Below are 18018 nucleotides of genomic sequence, written 5' to 3'. Positions count from 1 at the left end.
GCGCGGCCGCCCGCGTCTGTTTTTGAGGGTCTGTCGCCAGGTGGTTGTGTAGTTAGTGGAATCGGCGGATGTTTTTGTTTGGCTGGCCCAGCGCCGTCCCGAGTGCTGTGTGCTTCACACAACTTCGCACAGCTCAGCGGCCGCGGCCCCTGTGGCCTTTACCGAGAGGCCCGGCGCGTGGCCGGCTTCTCCCTGGGCGGGCGGTGGGAAGATGGAAGCGGCCGTCTTGTGGGCAGCCTTCCCCGCTTGTGGCCCGCACGGCTCTTCGATGTACTTAAGGGAATTATTCCTTGAGAAGCTACGTGTGTGCCCCCGCGGATCCCTCCCAGTGGAAATGCTTGTCCCAGTGGAAGGGCCAGGGACAGAACCGGCCCAGGGGGGAAGCGGTGAAGCAGAGGAGGTCGTGGGTCGCCCTGCCCTGCTGAGGGCCTACTTTCCCCGGGTCCCAGTTACATGTTGAGGGTATAGAGCTGCTGTGGCCGTGAAGCCTTCGGTTCAGTTCTCCCCTTGTAGAAAGTGTTGCGATGAAGAGCTTCACGGCTCCCTGGGAGAGAGTGGGTTTCCAGGGGCTGCTTGTCGTTAGGGCGACTCAGGACTTTGCTGTCGAGGGGAAAATTACAGGTTCGTTTCTGATCTGGTGAGTAACCAACTGTTGCTTCTGCCCCACCTCAGTAATGACGCGTGTCGGCGTCCCGGGTGCACTAGGGTCGCTCTCTGCAGGCTGTGGTGTCACCTCTGCAGGGCTCACAGGGCCGGCTGGGGGGTGGCTGTGCTGACAGCTCCCCAGGAATCCAGGGTTGAGTGGGTACCTGCAGGCCCTGGAGATGCAGGGGGTCTGAGGTTTGGCCGACCACATTTTCTCTCCTATTCCTTTCTGTAGGTAATTGCAATCTGGTTTCAACATACAATGAGGATTTCTGTCTGATACAGAGAAAGATACCCAGTGTCTGGAGGGTCTGTCTTAAGAAGTGCTCTTGAAGTCTGCTGGGATTTCCTTTCGGGACTCACAGAAGGAAGCCTGCTCCCTGAGGGCTTTTTCTCAGGCCCAATAGATCAGGGCAAGGCTGCTGTGGGTGCCCCTGGGCCCCGAGGCCAGGCGTCCCTGACGTGGCAGGGCTAGATGCAGAGTATGCCTTGGGCTTCAGCTGAGAATATTTGTTTTGCGAGTCAGTCACTGAAAAATCATTTTGCTTCCTGTCAGTGAAGTGTGGCGCTTTGGAGGGAGGCACTGCCCAGCAGGTGGTGGTCTTCACAGGAGGTGTCCACACACCAGGCACCCTGGGGACAGCTAGGAATAGACACAGTCCGTGGTGTTGGGACAGCGGAGGCCTCTGCCACGAGGAGCTGGAGGTATGGGTGGCAGCTCACTGGTTTTGCCCACCTCTGGAAAAGCAGATTCTCCTAAGCCTCTGTGGCCAAGTCTTCAGGCACCTGAGCCAGCGCTGGCGACCCTCCTGGTGAGGGTCTCTGCAAGCAGCGAGGGGTTCCTGGGGGTCACCCCTCGCTATGGAGCCTGAGTGGAGCGTCTGCCTTCACGTGTGCCGGGGAGAACAGAGATTCCCTTTGGCGTCATGCACGTGTCTGGATTCTCTCAGAAAGGAGGAGGACGTGGCCAGCACCATGGTCTCAGTGGGGCTTGAGGAGTGCCCCTGAGGGGAAGGGGCAGGTTGGCTCAGCCTGTGGTGGTTTCCATGGTGGTCACTGCCAAGGCTCTGCAGAAGCGGGGTTGGGGCCTCCCAGGGGCCAAGACTGTCCTCTCAGACCAGTACAGGGCTCCCCTGTTGGTCCCCTGTGCCGTGGTGTGCGTGTGGAGGGCCTGTCTATAGAGGATGGACAGGCTGTGATCTGTCTCCTACCCCTGGCCCCAGCAGGAATGCTGCAAGGACTGTGGTGACTCTGGGCTCATGGGAGTGCTCTCCTGGGAGTAGTGGGGAGGGGAAGAGTGGTTTAGGGGGAGCATCCGATAGGACCAGGTAGCCACTGAGCATGCCTGTCTGGTGGGCATAGCCTCTGTGCCTGGTGGGGTCCAGCCCTGTATGTGGACTTCCTGGGGGACCGCCTGCATGCTGGGAAAGTCCTGCAACTGTGGGCTCTGGGCCGGACCCCTCCTCCTTGGGGAGCGTTGCTGTGGTCTCCGCAGCCTGTTGGTGTGGTCTGAGAGGGGACTGGTGTGTGGTGGTAGGGACGCAGGTGCTCAGGAGGGCTCCTCAGGCTGCCTCTCTGCCTGTTACTGCTGCTCCCTCCCTGGTCCTGGGGACTCGCTCAGGCCTGGATGTGTGGTTTTGGACACCTTCGAAAGAGGTTAGCTGTGAGTTTTGCTTTGATTGGGCTTGGAGCTGCTGAGCTAGATCTGTCCAAGCATGCTTTTGTGGCTTGCTCGAGTCTTTGGTCACCCTGCGTAGAATTACCTTTACTTTTGCCTTCATTTTAGGTAATCATTACCAAATGAGGAGGAAAGGACGATGTCATCGAGGCTCTGCAGCGAGGCATCCTTCTTCCCCATGCAGTGTTAAACACTCCCCTACGCGAGAAACGCTGACGTACGCTCAAGCTCAAAGGATGGTAGAGATAGAAATTGAAGGGCGCTTGCACAGGATCAGTATTTTTGATCCCCTGGAGATCATATTGGAAGATGACCTCACTGCTCAAGAGATGAGTGAGTGCAACAGCAATAAGGAAAACAGCGAGCGGCCTCCTGTCTGCTTAAGAACTAAGCGTCACAAAAACAACAGAGTCAAAAAGAAAAACGAGGCCCTCCCCAGCGCCCACGGCACGCCGGCCTCGGCCAGTGCCCTCCCGGAGCCCAAGGTGCGCATCGTGGAGTACAGCCCTCCGTCCGCCCCCAGGAGGCCTCCCGTGTACTACAAGTTCATCGAGAAGTCGGCCGAGGAACTGGACAACGAGGTGGAGTATGACATGGACGAGGAGGACTATGCCTGGCTGGAGATCGTCAATGAGAAGCGCAAGGGCGACTGCGTCCCCGCCGTGTCGCAGAGCATGTTTGAGTTCCTGATGGACCGCTTCGAGAAGGAGTCACACTGCGAGAACCAGAAGCAGGGCGAGCAGCAGTCTCTGATAGACGAGGACGCCGTGTGCTGCATCTGCATGGACGGGGAGTGTCAGAACAGCAACGTGATCCTCTTCTGCGACATGTGCAACCTGGCCGTGCACCAGGAGTGCTACGGGGTGCCCTACATCCCCGAGGGCCAGTGGCTCTGCCGCCACTGCCTGCAGTCCCGGGCCCGGCCCGCCGACTGTGTGCTGTGCCCCAACAAGGGTGGTGCCTTCAAAAAGACAGATGACGACCGCTGGGGTCACGTGGTGTGTGCCCTGTGGATCCCAGAGGTCGGCTTTGCCAACACGGTGTTCATCGAGCCCATCGATGGGGTGAGGAACATCCCTCCAGCCCGGTGGAAACTGACATGCTACCTCTGTAAGCAGAAGGGCGTGGGTGCCTGCATCCAGTGCCACAAAGCAAACTGCTACACAGCATTCCATGTGACGTGTGCCCAGAAGGCTGGCCTGTACATGAAAATGGAGCCCGTGAAGGAACTGACTGGCGGTGGCACCACCTTCTCCGTCAGAAAGACCGCTTACTGTGATGTCCACACGCCTCCAGGCTGCACCCGGAGGCCTCTGAATATTTACGGGGATGTCGAAATGAAAAATGGCGTCTGTCGAAAAGAGAGCTCGGTTAAAACGGTCAGGTCCACATCCAAGGTCAGGAAGAAGGCAAAAAAGGCTAAGAAAGCTGTGGCTGAGCCCTGCGCGGTCCTGCCGACCGTGTGCGCTCCTTATATTCCCCCGCAGAGGTAAGCGTGTCCAAGCATTGAGTCCACAAGGAGCCTGCAGTGTGGGACCCTGGGAGGACGTGGGCACAGCCTGCAGGGCCTGTGCTGTGTGGTCGCTGCGTTTCTAGTTGGCGCAGCTTCCTAATATTCCCCTGAAGTGTGGTTCTGCTTGTTTACCATGTCTTTTTGGGGAATAGATGTTGTAAAAGATTTTAGTCTGTAGGCTTGGAATGATCTGTAGTTTTCTAGTTTTTTTTTTTTTTGGAGATGGAGTTTTGCTCTGTCGCCCAGGCTGGAGTATAGTGGCGCAATCTCAGCTCACTGCAACCCCCACCTCCTGGGTTCAAGCAATTCTCCTGCCTCAGCCTCCTGAGTAGCTGGGACTGCAGGCGTGCGCCACCATGCCTGACAAATTTTTGTATTTTTTAAGTAGAGACGGGGTTTCACCATGTTGGCTAGGCTGGTCTCAAACGCCTGACCTCAAGTGATCTGCCCGCCTTGGCTTCCCAAAGTGCTGGAATTACAGCACTTGCTCAGCCTTTTTTTTTTTAAATAGGGTTTTGCTCTGTTGCCCAGGCTGGAGCGTAGTGGCACGATTTCAGCTCTCTGCAACCTCTGCTGCCAGGTTCCAGCAATTCTTGTGTCTCAGCCTCCCGAGTAGCTGGGACTACAGGCGTGTGCTCCCCGTGCCCAGCTAATTTTGTATTTTTAGTAGAGGCGGGGTTTCACCATGTTGCCCAGGGTGGTCTGGAACTCCTGAGCTCAGGCAGTCTGCCTGCCTCTGCATCCCAAAGTGCTAGGACTATAGGCGTCAGCCACCATGCCCAGCCGTGAGTGAAGATTATTAAGAATTTCAGTGACTAAACTTTAAGAAGGAATGAAGCCCATGCAGGAACTCTGTGTGACTTTCAACCCGAGGGGCTCTGGCCTGGGCTTCCCAGTGACTGCCGGCATCGGGACATCCACTGCTGTGGCCTTGGCCCCGTTTCCCGTGCTGTGCCCCCCACTTGCTGCAGATGCCCTGAGGAAAGGGTGGCCAAACAAGGGGAGGAGCTGTGAGCACTGATGGGGCCTGCCGGTCAACAGGGCGGGTAGAGCCAGCCTGGTGCTGAGCTTGCAGCTTGGCTGGGGGAGACGCCTAGAGCCCCAGTACCACACAGACCCTCCAGGACTGCCGGGGGTCAGTGAGCAGGACCCTCTGAGGTGTCAGACCTGCCCCACATGTGAGGGGAGGGCAGCACAGGTGGGACGCATGCAGGCTGAGCTGCATTGGGCGGTGAGGCTGGGAGGTTGCAGTGAGCTAAGATTGTGCTACTGTACCCCAGCCTGCGTGACAGAGTGAAACTGTGTCTCAAAAAAAAAAAAGAAGTTTTAAGTGATTTTTGTTAATACTACTCTACTTTACCAAAGTGAAGTCGTTTCTTTTCACAGAGCTGTAAATACTCAGATAATTAGTCAATTCAGACAGAATGAACAAAAAATGCTCATAATCCTTCCCATCCAGGGAAAACCCTGTCAAAACCAAGGTGTTTGTCTTTGTAAATTAATCTGACTTTGAAGAGATGGTTTTGCTTGGATTTCTACCTATGAGTCAAAAAGTCTAGGGTTTGTATTAAGAGCTTCTGTATAAGAGGTCTAAAAATTTCAGCTTTACTGAAATTGAAGCAAAATAAACAAAATGTGATTTAACAAAATGAAGAGCCAAAAGTCTGAAGTGCTCCCTTCCCTGGCCAGTACCAGATGAGGACCTGCTCTGGGAGAGGCCGGGCCTGGCCGGGCCGCACGCTCTCTGTTCTTTGGCTCCTGATGTTGGGTAGGCAGGACTGTTTGAAGGAGGCAGCGTTTGCATGCAGAGACATGGGGGCTGAAGTGGCCAGGGCTGATTGAGAAGAAAACTCGACCTAAATATTTGAAAGCATGTATTGGAGCTAAACCGCGTACTATGTGGTTCTGTTCTTTTCCTAACTTGGGAATAAACTATTATTTCAGCTTCGAGTAGAGAGAGAAACAAACCTGGACGAGTGTTCCTGGCCGCGGTCTCTGCAGTCTGGGTTTCCCAGTCTCCAGGAGATGCTGGTGCTTCAGGCCACCTTGCCACCAGTGGAGGAGCTCCCAGTGCGCCTGGCCTGTTGGCACCATGGTGCTGGACCCACCTCTGGGGTGGTTGTGAGGGGCAGGCTCTCAGTACAGTACTGACTGCTGCCTGAAACCGGGTTTACTGCCTTGCTGTGGTCTGAGAGGCAGCTGATCTGGCAGCCCTGTTCTTAGGCCCTGGGCACTACCCCTGGGTGCATGTAGGAGGCCTCAGCTGTGCATTTGAATTCTGTGTAGATGAGGGTGAAGCTTCTTATTTTTTATTTTATGTTTGGAGACAGGGTCTTGTTCTGTTGCCCACGTTGGAGTGCAGTGGCGTGATCATGGCTTACAGTAGCCTCAAACTCTTGGACTCAAGCGATCTTCCCGCCTCAGCCTCCTCCCAGCCTCGGCTGGGAATACAGGCACGAGCCACTGTGCCTGGCACATGGTGAAGCTTCTTGATGTGCAGCCGTGGGCGGGGATGCTGAGTCTAGTTGGTTATGGTGTGCACTAACCAATGGCTCTGGTGTAGGACCCACCTAGAGCATCTGAGGATGTTATGCTTCAGGCCAGCCAGTCACGCTGGAAGGGAGATGTGACCCCATCTGAGCAGCGTTTTAGAGATTTTAGAGAAAGAGGATCTTCCTTATTCCCTGTGGACAGAACAGAATCTGCCTTCAGGGACGGACTGCTTTTATAATTCTAGTGGTTTAAAAAATTAAAATTTCAAGTAAAAAAGATAGTTCTTTTTTTCCCCCCCTTTTTTTTGAGGTGGAGTCTTGCTTTGTTGCCCAGGCTGGAGTGCAGTGCGGTGATCTTGGCTCACTGCAACCTCCGCCTCCTGGGTTCAAGTGATTCTCCTGCCTCAGCCTCCCGAGTAGCTAGGATTACAGGCACCTGCCACCACACCCGGCCGATTTTTGTATTTTTAGTAGAGACGGGGTTTCACCATATTGGCCAGGCTGGTCTCGAACTGCTGACCTCAGGTGATCCACCCGCCTCGAACTCCCAAAGTGCTGGGATTACAGGCGTGAGCCACTGCGCCAGGCTAAAAGAGATAGTTTTAAGGTTATAATCTGTTTTTTTGTAAGTTTGATATACTATGATTAAATAATAACAGCGGTAAATAAACACTTTGAAAAACAGGCAGGGCTGGGTGTGTGGCTCACACCTGTAATGCCAGCACTTTGGGAGGCCGAGGTGGGTAGATCACGAGGTCAGGAGTTCGAGACCAGCCTGGCTAACATGGTGAAAACCCATCTGTACTAAAAATATAAAAATTAGCCAGGCGTGGTGGTGCGCGCCTGTAATCCCAGCTATTCAGGAGGCTGAGGCAGGAGAATCTCCTGAACAGAGTCCTGCTCTTCTGCTCAGACGGGTGCAGTGGCATGGTTATGGCTCACTACAGCCTCGACCTCCTGGGCTCAAGCGACTCCCCCACCTCAGCCTCCTGAGTAGCTGGGACCACAGGCATGTGCCACCATGCCCTGCTAATGTTTTTATTTTTTGGTGAGATGGGGTCAAGCAATCTGCCTGCCTCGGCCTCCCAAAGTGCTGAGATTACAGGCGTGAGCCACCATGCCTGGCCTTACATTGATTTATTGTTATTTTTTCTTTTCTGTTCTTTTTTTTCCTGAGATGAAGCCTTGCTCTGTTGCCCAGGCTGGAGTGCAATGGCATAATCTCGGCTCACTTCAGCCTCCACCTCCCAGGTTCAAGCGATCCTCGTTCCTCAGCCTCCCGAGTAGCTGGGAACTACAGGTGTGTGCCACGGTGTCTGGCTAATTTTTGTATTTTTAGTAGAGATGGGGTTTCACCATGTTGTCCAGGATGGTCTCAAACTCGTGACTTCAGGTGATCTGCCTGCCTTGGCCTCCCAGAGTGCTGAGATTACAGGCGTGAACCACCGCACCCAGCCCTATTTTTTCTTTTCACTTCCTCTCTCCAGCATACATCAGTTTTTATTAACGGATTGAGTTGCACCTGTATAGAATGACATTTTTTTTTTGAGACGGAGTCTTGCTCTGTCACCCAGGCTGGAGCGCAGTGGCACGATCTCGGCTCACTACAAGCTCCGCCTCCCGGGTTCACGCCATTCTCCTGCCTCAGCCTCCTGAGTAGCTGGGACCACAGGCGCCCACCACCACACCTGCTAATTTTTTGTATTTTTAGTAGAGACAGGGTTTCACCGTGTTAGCCAGGATGGTCTTGATCTCCTGACCTCGTGATCCGCCTGCCTCTGCCTCCCAAAGTGCTGGGATTACAGGCGTGAGCCACCGAGCCCGGCCAGGAGGACATTTTGTCTTTAGTCTTAAAGGAAAAGGGAAAGTCTTTTCCATTTGCACCAGTTTGAAATTAGGGCTCCCTTAACATGGATTACTGCAGGACTCATTCACATGAGAGTTCATACATGGGGTGAAAAGACAAACAGGGTTTCCTGACAACTTTTTGGTTATTGCATGAAATGAGGCATAACTACACGCATAATCTGTTTAACAAAACTCCTAGGTTCATGAGAATGCAAGGTAGAAAGTGTCTTAAAAGAGACTGTGATCAGCAGGCAGGCGGCCTGGGTCGGTTCCTTTGACTGCTTCAGGTCTTCCAGGACGAGCTCCCCTACTACGAGAGCCTGGACTTCAGCCTCACGGACAAGAGCCTCAGATAGGCAAGGCTTTGTGATGGGCGCTCCTCCTACCTTCACTCAAATGAGGTTTTCCTCCCGCCGCCACCCTGATAGGGTGCTCCTCCCGCCTTCACTGGTGTCATTTTATTTTGAGTTTAAAAGGATCAACTGGTCTTGGTCAGCCTTAGGAAGGGAAGCATCACTCAGGTGAAAATACGTGGCGAACTTTACCTAGCTACTTCTCCTCATGCATTTAAATTAGAGTGACTTGAGCTGTTAGAAAAGTTGACCGGGTGCGGTGGCTCAGGCTAGTAATCCTAACACTGGAAGGCTGAGGTGGGTGGATTGCTTGAGCCCAGGAGGTCGAGGCTGCAGTGAGTTGTGATCGCACCTTTGTATTCCAGCCTGGGTGACAGAGTGAGACCCTGTCTCTAAGGGGTTTTGCATGGTTATCCAGAGCAGTCTCTTGAATTTTGATTCTCTTTGACGCAGCTGCATCTGGAGATCCTCTATGTGAGGCATGTTTAGAGAAAGAGAAACATTGACCCCTGGAATTGATATTCTTCCAAGAAATCTTTTAGTCTTGTTGGTAAAGGCAGTCCTCAGATGGTACCGGTCCCTTTGTTAGTGGTGAGCCTACAGAGATGGTGCCTGGTGTGCAGAGCGATGTGGTTGGATGGAGGTGAACAGAGCAGTCTAGGGCCCCTGGGCCGCCTGCTGGTCCTAGCCCGTCACAGCACAGTCATTCAGCAGACGTGCTGCACCAGCTGATTGTTTGAGCTTGGGCTTGGTGCACATGATGGAGTTCGTCTGGATCTCCTGTCTTGGTATTCCATATGAAGATTAGTTGGTCCAGCCCATGTCCTAATAGATGTTGTTAGCAGGAAGTCTGAACTTGAACTATCTCACATGAAGAAAGTTCCTTCTGCTGCCTCTTTTTATTTCTCTTTGGCTTCATGAACAGTCATGCACCCCCAGTGCCATCCTTTTGAGCTCCCCAAGGCCTCTGCCAGACACATCACCTCCAGGGGTGACTCCTTGACCCACCGTGCCATCACCACTGGGCTCTGCACCCCTTCTGAGCCACTCCTGGAGCTTGAGGCACTGTGAGGTCAGGGGAAAAGGGTCAGCGTTTCAAGGAGAGATGGTCACCCAAGCTGGGGTCATAGAGCAGCTTATGGATTTCCTGGAAGTCAGTGGGAACTCATTTGGGAACCCCCAAAATGAGTCCCTGTGGGGTGTCTGAAATGGTGGCAGAAGGGGCAGGAATGGGGTCCGGCAGTTCTCTTCCCTCAGGTCTTGGCGGATGGATAGCAAAGTCCTGTGTAGACAAGGTGTCACCCACAGGTGGTATATGCCGGCTGCTAAGGGCCTTGGGTGGCGGGCCTTGGCCCCCGCAGTCCAGAGAGTGTCTGTCTACTATTCCCTGCAGGGTAGGCACCTTGGGCCCCAGAATTCGGAAGGCACTTTTTTCCTACCTGGACTCACTTCCCGCAGTGTTGGAGGCCACCTGGCCCTAGTCTATTTTTTAGAGACAGGGTCTCACTATGTTGTCCAGGCTGATCTTGAATTCCTGGGCTTAAGCAATCCTCCTGCCTGGGCCTCTCAAAGTGTTGAGATTACAGGTGTGAGCCACCTCGCCCAGCCCCAGCCTTAGTCTGTAGTCTAATGCTGGAGGGTAGTATGTTGACTCTGGAATAAAGATGTCACTATTCTGGAACTTTTTCTGGGGTCACTATCGGGAGGCGTTGTCTCCCTTGGGCACTTGCTGCAGCCCCAGGCTGTTGACCTGCACAGCCGTCCTCAGAGGGTGGGGAAGCTGTTCTGTCTTGGGGGCGTTGAGTCCACTAGGTAGGCCCTGTGAGGATCCCAGCTGTCACCTAGTGGGTACCTGCAGAGGTTTTGTTTTGTTCTTTTAATTGAGGCGGGGTCTTGCTCTGTCGCCCAGGCAGGAGTGAAGTGGCGCAATCCTAGGTCACTGCATCCTTGAACTCCTGGGCCCAAGTGGTCCTCAGCCTCCCAAAGTGCTAGGGTTACAGATTAGAGCCACCGGCCGCGGCCCCCTTTGGCTTGTGTTTTTAAGTCTTTTTTTCCTCCATGTTTCTGGCTGTTAATTTTTTCTAAAAGTTTGTATCTGGCATGGATTGAAGCAGGAGACACTGGCTCAGTGCCCAATGGGGAGAGCCCTGTGTGGGTACCTCCCGGGCGGTGTGGGTGCATGAGTTGGCTGCTGCGGGTGGCACCGGGAGGCCCTGTGTGGGTGCCTCCCGGGCAGTGTGGGTGCATGAGTTGGCTGCTGCGGGTGGCACTGGGAGGCATGGCAGGGGCCATGAGGCCACAGGTGGCAGCTCCCTGTGCTTGACCTGCATCAGGTCTGGAGTGGTGGGCACTCGGGAAGGAAGCGCCAGGACGACACATTGGAAGGAGGAGCTGCAGGGCAGGTCCAGCCAGTGCCTGGGAGCTGGGGAGGGCACCTGGGTGGACGCAGCCTGCAGGAGCGCCTGCTCTCCTGTATGAGGAACAGACCTGAATGCCATTTCAGACACTGACTCATTCCTGCCCTCCTGTGACTTTGTTGGTTTTCTGGGTTTTAGTGCAGATTGTAGCTGGCAGCTCACAACGGAGCCCTTCCTGGTGCAGGCTGACAGGCAGGAGGGATTCTCCTCTACAGAAATGGACATTACTATATCTGGAAACAGTTTTTTTTTTTTCTTTCTTTTTTTTGAGATGGAGTCTTGCTCTGTCACCCAGGCTGGAGTGCAGTGGCGTGATCTAGGCTCACTGCAACCTCTGCCCCCCGGGTTCAAGCGATTCTCCTGCCTCAGCCTCCCGAATAGCCAGAATTACAGGTGCATGTCACCACGCCCAGCTAATTTTTGTGTTTTTAGTGGAGATGGGGTTTCGTCACGTTGGCCAGGCTGGTCTCGAACTCCTGACTGACCTAAGGTAATCCGCCTACCTTAGCCTCCCAAAGTGTTGGGATTACAGGCATAAGCCACTGTGCCTGGCCTAGATTTGTTTTAATTGAAAAAGCTGAAGCAAATAAAAATTGTTCTGGGGAAAACTCTGAGTGCTCAGAGCATGGGCTGCGTTTCTCACTGGCCTCACCGCACCTTCCTCTGCACTCAGACTCTCCTAAAGATGCTGGCATTTACTGAACTAAAGGTAGCATTTCACAGAGCAGGGCCGTGGGCCATGAACCACAGTCATCTGGCCATTTAGACAGCTCTGCCCTGCCCCCGGCGACTTGGGTACCCAACCATGTCATTCCCACCCCTAGCTTTGTGGGGCAACGTTCCTCTAGGCCGGGTTCTCTTCCCTGAAGCACCCCAGGCATGTAGAAGATGTTCTCAGCAGAGGGGAGACACCACAGTGTAGCTGATTTCTGTCTCTCTCCACTTTCACCATATTTACTTACTTTTGGTAGAAGTGGGGTTGAAAATTTATGTGAAGTTTTCTTTACTACTGGGGACAGCGGGGCAGATTACTGCCACACATAATCACCTCTGCTCCAGCCTAGGTGCTACCTGCTGGAGGCGATGGTGGCTTTCCTGAGAGCACCTCCCGGGCTCGGGCTGGTGGGGAGCTTGATTTTACCTTTTTATGTGGAAATAACTTCAAATTTACAAAATATTCGCAAAAATAAAGAGAGCAGGGACTACCCAGGTGCTCTACATAGAGTTGCCTGTTGCTGGGGCTGCGTCCTCTTTTGCACACCCTGCCCCGTCGGAGAGGATCCCAGATGTGGCCCTTGCCCATGCACGTCAGGCATGTGAAAAGAGCAGGTGTCCCCTGGCGATGGGCAGCAGGCTTTGTGGTGCCCCAGCCTTGGTGCAGGAGTCCCCTGAGGTGAGATTCAGGGCTCTGGCCGGCTGGTCTCATGTGTTTTCTGAGCGATGGATGTGGGCACGGCGTCCTCCACCTCGCACCACCTGGCATGGGGTCTGCGTGTGTGTCATGCCAGGGTTCTGGGCCTGCACCGGGGGCTCCTGCCCTGCCTGTGCACTGTTTGTCGGGGGCTTGTGCCCGTGGGTGGGTGTATCTTTTCATTTTTAGTGATGTCTTTAAAAAATTCTTTTTTAGTTTGGAAATCTTTGGAGAGAGCCCCCTGTTCTTTCACTCAACTTCAGAAGTTATACACACCTGGCCAGCCTCCCCTCTCCCATTCCTTCCATTCCATTGTTTTGAAGCGAGTCCTGGCCATGGAATTCCGTTTGTGCACCCGTCAGTGTGTAAAGGTTCTGAAAAGCAGCCTGAATTTTCTAGTGTCTGATGAACCGAAGTTTGTTCATTTCATCGTACTCCTCAAATTTATCACCCTTTCCCTATGTGGCATGTGCATGCTGGGTCTGCTTGAAGAAACTCGTCCCCACTCTGCAGCCGTAAGGCTGCTCCCTGTATTTCCTCTAGGAGTCTTTACAAAATTTTTTTTTTTTTTTTTAAATGGAGTCTCACTCTGTCACCCAGGCTGGAGTGCAATGGCACAGTCTCGGCTCACTGCAGCCTCCGCCTCCTGGGCTCAAGCGATTCTGCCTCAGCTTCCCGAGTAACTGGGATTACAGGCGCCTGCCACCACACCTGGCTAATTTTTGTATTTTTAGTAGAGATGCGGTTTCGCCGTGTTGGCCAGGCTGGTCTCGAACTCTTGACCTCAAGTGATCGCCCACCTCGGCCTCTCAAAGTGCTGGGATTATAGGCATGAGCCATTAATGGCTCCTGGCCAAAATTTTTTTTAATAAAAATAAAAGGCCGGGTGCGGTGGCTCACACTTGTAATCCCAGCACTTTGAGAGGCCAAGGTGGGCGGATCACGAGGTCAAGAGATTGAGATCATCCTGGCCAACATGGTGAAACCCCGTCTCTACTAAAAATACAAAAATTAGCTGGTCGTGGTGGTAGGCACCTGTAGTCCCAGCTACTAGGGAGGCTGAGAGGCAGGAGAATCGCGTGAAGCCAGGAGGCAGAGGTTGCAGTGAGCTGAGATCATGCCACTGCACTCCAGCCTAGCGACAGAGCGAGACTCCATCTCAAAAAAACAAAAAATAGAGATGGCGTCTCACTATGTTGCCTAGGTTGGTCTTGAACTCCTGAGCTCAAATGATCCACTCACGTCAGCCTCCGAAAGTGCTGGGATCATAGGGGTGAGCCATGGTGCCCGGCCACCTCGAGGAGTCTTGAGCCCTCCTGGAATTGCTGTTTGGTGTGAGGTTGGGTTAGGCCTGGTGAGTCATCTGGGTTGTGAGCCAGCCTGCTTGGCCTCCTGGTCTCAGGCCAGCTGTGACCTGGACCTTGGGCCACCCAGCAGCTTTGTGCTGAGCCTCAGTCTGCGGTTGGGAGGGCACCCCTTGTCTCCAGAATGGTCCTGGCATGTGAGGTCCTTGGTGCGTCCGTGTACAGTGGCCGGCACCTCGTCTCCAGAATGGTCCTGGCGTGTGAGGTCCTTGGTGCATCCGTGTACAGTGGGCGGCACCTCGTCTCCAGAATGGTCCTGGCGTGTGAGGTCCTTGGTGTGTCCGTGTACAGTGGGCGGCACCTCGTCTCCAGAATGCTCCTGGCGTGTGAGGTCCTTGGTGCGTCTGTGTACAGTGGGCAGTACCTTGTCTCCAGAGTGGTCCTGGTGTGTGAGGTCCTTGGTGCATCTGTGTACAGTGGGCAGTAGCTTTAAAGTTCCTGCTTCACCTTGTCAGACTTCTGGTTAGAGTCCTCCTGACATTAGTGTTCCTTTAGGAAGCTTGGACTCTTTACACCGTTAATTACACTGTTAATTTCACTTAAACATGGAGGTGGCCCAGTTTGCTGCCCATGTAAGACTTCTTTTACTTTTTTGAGACAAGGTCTTGCTCTGTCGCCCAGGCTGGAGTTCAGTGGCATGATCTCAGTTCACTGCAGCCTCCGCCTCCAGAGTTCAAGTGAGTCTCATGCCTCAGCCTCCTGAGTAGCTGGGATTATAGGCATGTGCCACGACTCCTGGCTCTCTCTAGGACTTCTTTAATGTCATAATAGAAGCTGATGGTTTTCTCCATAAAAATCTATTAGATTTATTTCTAGGCACTTGTTAATATAGTACTTCTTAAAATTAGCATTTTTTTTTTTAGCTATGTGTTGTAGATGGATACAACATGTTGTAGGATTCTTTTGGATTGTCTTTGTGGACAGTATCTGTGAAGAATGACTCCTGCCTCAGTCTCCCACTTGAACCCAGGAGGCGGAGCTTGCAGTGAGCCGAGATCGCGCCATTGCACTCCAGCCTGGGTGACAGAGCAAGACTGTCTCAAAAAAAAAAAAAAAGGAGCAGACTGTGCTCCTTGCCATAGGATTTTATCCATGTTCTTTTATTTCTGCCTCTCAAATACTGTTTAATCTTAACGTATTTTTAAATTTTGTGTGATTTTTCTGTTTTTGAGAGGAATTTTTGATATGTTAATACTATAGATCTTAGTATATTTTAAAAACTGATGATGTTTGATACATGCCAAATCATGTGTGGACCATAAATGTAAATAGCAATGCCCACAAACCCACCCATAGCCTAGGAATTGGGAGACTCAGCACCGCTGGCCGAATTCGCCTGTGCGGTGTGTCCCATTCCATCCCTGTTCTGCCGCCCGTGGGAGAATTTTGTCAGCTTCACTGAGACACTTAGTACCCTCCCCTTACCTGTGGTTTTGCTTTCCATGGTGTCAGTTGCCCATGGTCAGCCATAGTCTGAAAGTATTAAATGGGAAATTCCAGCAGTAAGCAGTTCATAAGTTTTCAGTTGTGCACCATTCTGAGCAGCGTGATCACAGTCTCACTGTCGTGTCCTGCCTGCCAGGAGCGTGAATCTAACCTTTGTCCAGTGCACCCACGCCGTGCAGCTGCCTGCACCTTAACCCGCTTAGTAGCAGGTACCAACATCCAGGCTGGCGCTCGGTCCTGTTCCAAGTTTCAGGCAGCCGCTGGAGGTCTTGGAACTATCCCCCTTGGTTAAGGGGGGACTCTTGTCATTCACACACCATGAAATTTACCCATGTGAAGTGTACAGTTGAGTGGATTTTAGTTCACAGAGTTGTGCATTTATCACCACAACCAATTTTAGAACATTTTTATCACCTCCAAAGGAAACCCTGTGCCTCTTAGCCATTACCCCAACTTCCCACCTTCTCATCCCCGCCCAACCCCTGGCAGCCACCCATCTGCATCCTGTCTCCGTGGATTTGCCTGTTGTGGGCATTTCATAGAAATGTGTTTTTTTGTTCTTTTATGAAATGTGTTTTTTTTGTTCTTTCACTGAGCATGTTTCCAAGGTCCATCCATCGTGCCCCCTGGGTCAGTGTGCCGTTCCTTTTCATGGCTGTGTAATGTTCATTGTATGGATAGGCCACGTTTAAAAAAATCTGTTCAACTTTTGATGGATGTTTGTTTTTTTCCTACTTTGGAGCTATTATGAACAATGCTGCTCTGAACATTTTGTGTAACAGTTTTTAGGTAGTGTGTTTTTATTTCTCTTGGGTATATTCTAGGAGTGGAGTTGCTGGGTCATGTGGTAATGCTGTTTAGTATTTTGAGGAAGTGCCAGATGGTTTTCCAAGGCAGCTGTACCCCTGTATATTCTCAGGCGCTGTCCTTTTGATGATACCCATTCCATGGTGCAGGGGCAGCGATCGCTCAGGGGGGTTTTGCTTTGCAGTTCCACAGTGGCTGAAGATGTTGCCTGGCCATTTGCATATTTTCTTTGGAGAAATGTCTGTTCAGATCTTTGCCATGTTTTCATTGGTTAGCTGACTTCTTACTGTTGTCATAGGAGTTCTCTGTCTGTTCTGGGTACTAGACTCCCTATTAGATACATGACTTGCAAATACTTTCTCTTCATTCTGTGGGTCATCTTATCGTTTTATTCAGTGTTCTTTGAAGCACAAACATTTACAAGTTGGGTGGAGTCCAGTTTATCTGTTTTCTCTTCGGTTGCTTGTGCTTTTGGTGTCACATGTAAGAAGCCTTTGCCTAACCAAGGGTCTTTTAATAGGAGTTTTATTTATTTTTATATATGCACATATATATATTTTAAGAGCTGGGGTCTCACTGTGTTGCCCAGGCTGTTCTGAAACTCCTGGGCTCAAGCGATTTTCTCGCCTTGGCATCCCAAAGTGCTGGGATTACAAGTGTGAGTCACCGCGTCTGGCCACTGTTTTCCTATATATGATAATTTCTACCTTTACCTGATAGCAGTCTAGAAGCATGTGGGGCTTGCTTGCTTGCTCGCTCGCTTTCTTTCTTTCTCTTTCTTTCTTTTTTAACCAAATTAATTTTTTAAACTCTTGGTATCCATTGCTTGTGCTGTGGGCAAAGGACGTGACCTGCATGGTACGCATTCATTCTTTGATGCTTGTTGAGACTTTATGGCCCAATAGGTTATACATTTTTTATAAATAGTCCATCTGTGCTTGTGAATATGTGTGTTCTTTCTTTCTTTGATGCAATATTCTCTGTGAGCTTGTTGGGTCAAATGTATAAGTCATGCTTACATTTTTAATATCCTTAATTTATTTTTGCGTGAATTGGTTTCATTAGGCTTGTAGGTTTAACAGTTCTCATTGTAGCTCCTGGAGGTTTTGCATTTGATATTTTCAAGATGTCCCGTTAGGCGGTGTGTACGCATTTGGAATTTGGTCACTTCCTTCGATGATGGTGCAGTAGCCCTCGTAGCCCTCTTCACTCCAGTCATGGTGTTTCTCTGGCCTCAGTTCAGCTGATCGGTCAGCAGTACCCACTTTCTGCTCCTTAGTGTACACCTGAACATTTTCCTTATGTCCAGCTTCAGCCTTGCTGTGGTATTTTAAAACTGGAATTACATATATATATGTGTATATATATATATATATATTTTTTTTTTTTTTTTTGGAGACGAAGTCTCATTCCGTCATCCAGGCTAGAGTGCAGTGGCGCGATCTCGGCTCACTACAACTTCCGCCTCCCGTGTTCAAGCGATTCTCCTGCCTCAAGCCTTCCAAGTAGCTGGGATTACAGGCACCTGTCACCACGCCTGGCTAATTTTTGTATTTTTAGTAGAGACGAGGTTTCACCATCTTGGCTAGGCTGGTCTTGAACTCCTGACCTCATGATCCACCTGCTTCGGCCTCCCAAAGTGCTGGGATTACAGGCGTGAGCCACTGCACCTGGCCTAAAACTGGAATTTTAAATTTTTAACCAGATTGACAACCTCTTCATTAGCAACTTTAGACTGTTGACTTATGTTGGATTACTGATCTATTTTGGATTTGTGTCCATGATCCTTTTTTTCCCTTTTTCTTTATTTTTCCTCTGAGACTGAGTCTTGCTGTGTTGCCCAGGCTGGAGTGCAGTGGTGTGATCTCGGCTCACTGTAATGTCTTCCTCCCGGGTTCAAGCAGTTCTCCTGCCTCAGTCTCCTGAATAGCTAGGATTACGGGTGTGTGCCATCATGCCTGGCTAATTTTTTTGTATTTTTAGTAGAGATGGGGTTTCACTATGTTGGCCAGGCTGGTCTTGAACTCCTGACCTCATGATCCGC

At 51.6% G+C, this 18018-nt stretch overlaps 1 protein-coding gene across 11 annotated transcripts in view; it reads left to right on the top strand.

The window, feature by feature from the left end:
- The window catches only part of BRD1 (bromodomain containing 1), an 81063-nt gene that overhangs the window by 27741 nt on the left and 35304 nt on the right, over nt 1-18018 (top strand). For all 11 annotated transcript variants that reach the window (XR_010111758.1, XM_055105855.2, XM_055105852.2 and 8 more), the window contains one exon: nt 2432-3812. Coding sequence is in view for 10 of the 11 variants with exons in the window: in XM_055105855.2 (XP_054961830.1) it covers nt 2446-3812 (1367 nt within the window). In the remaining variant the exon portion in view is untranslated. The remainder of the gene's footprint in view (nt 1-2431; nt 3813-18018) is intronic.

This window comes from Pan paniscus, chromosome 23 (genome assembly GCF_029289425.2).
Source record: "Pan paniscus chromosome 23, NHGRI_mPanPan1-v2.0_pri, whole genome shotgun sequence".
In the NCBI taxonomy this organism is placed as follows: Eukaryota; Metazoa; Chordata; class Mammalia; order Primates; family Hominidae; genus Pan; species Pan paniscus.
Note: the sequence above shows the minus strand (reverse complement) of the source record. Positions and strands in the feature narration are given on the sequence as shown.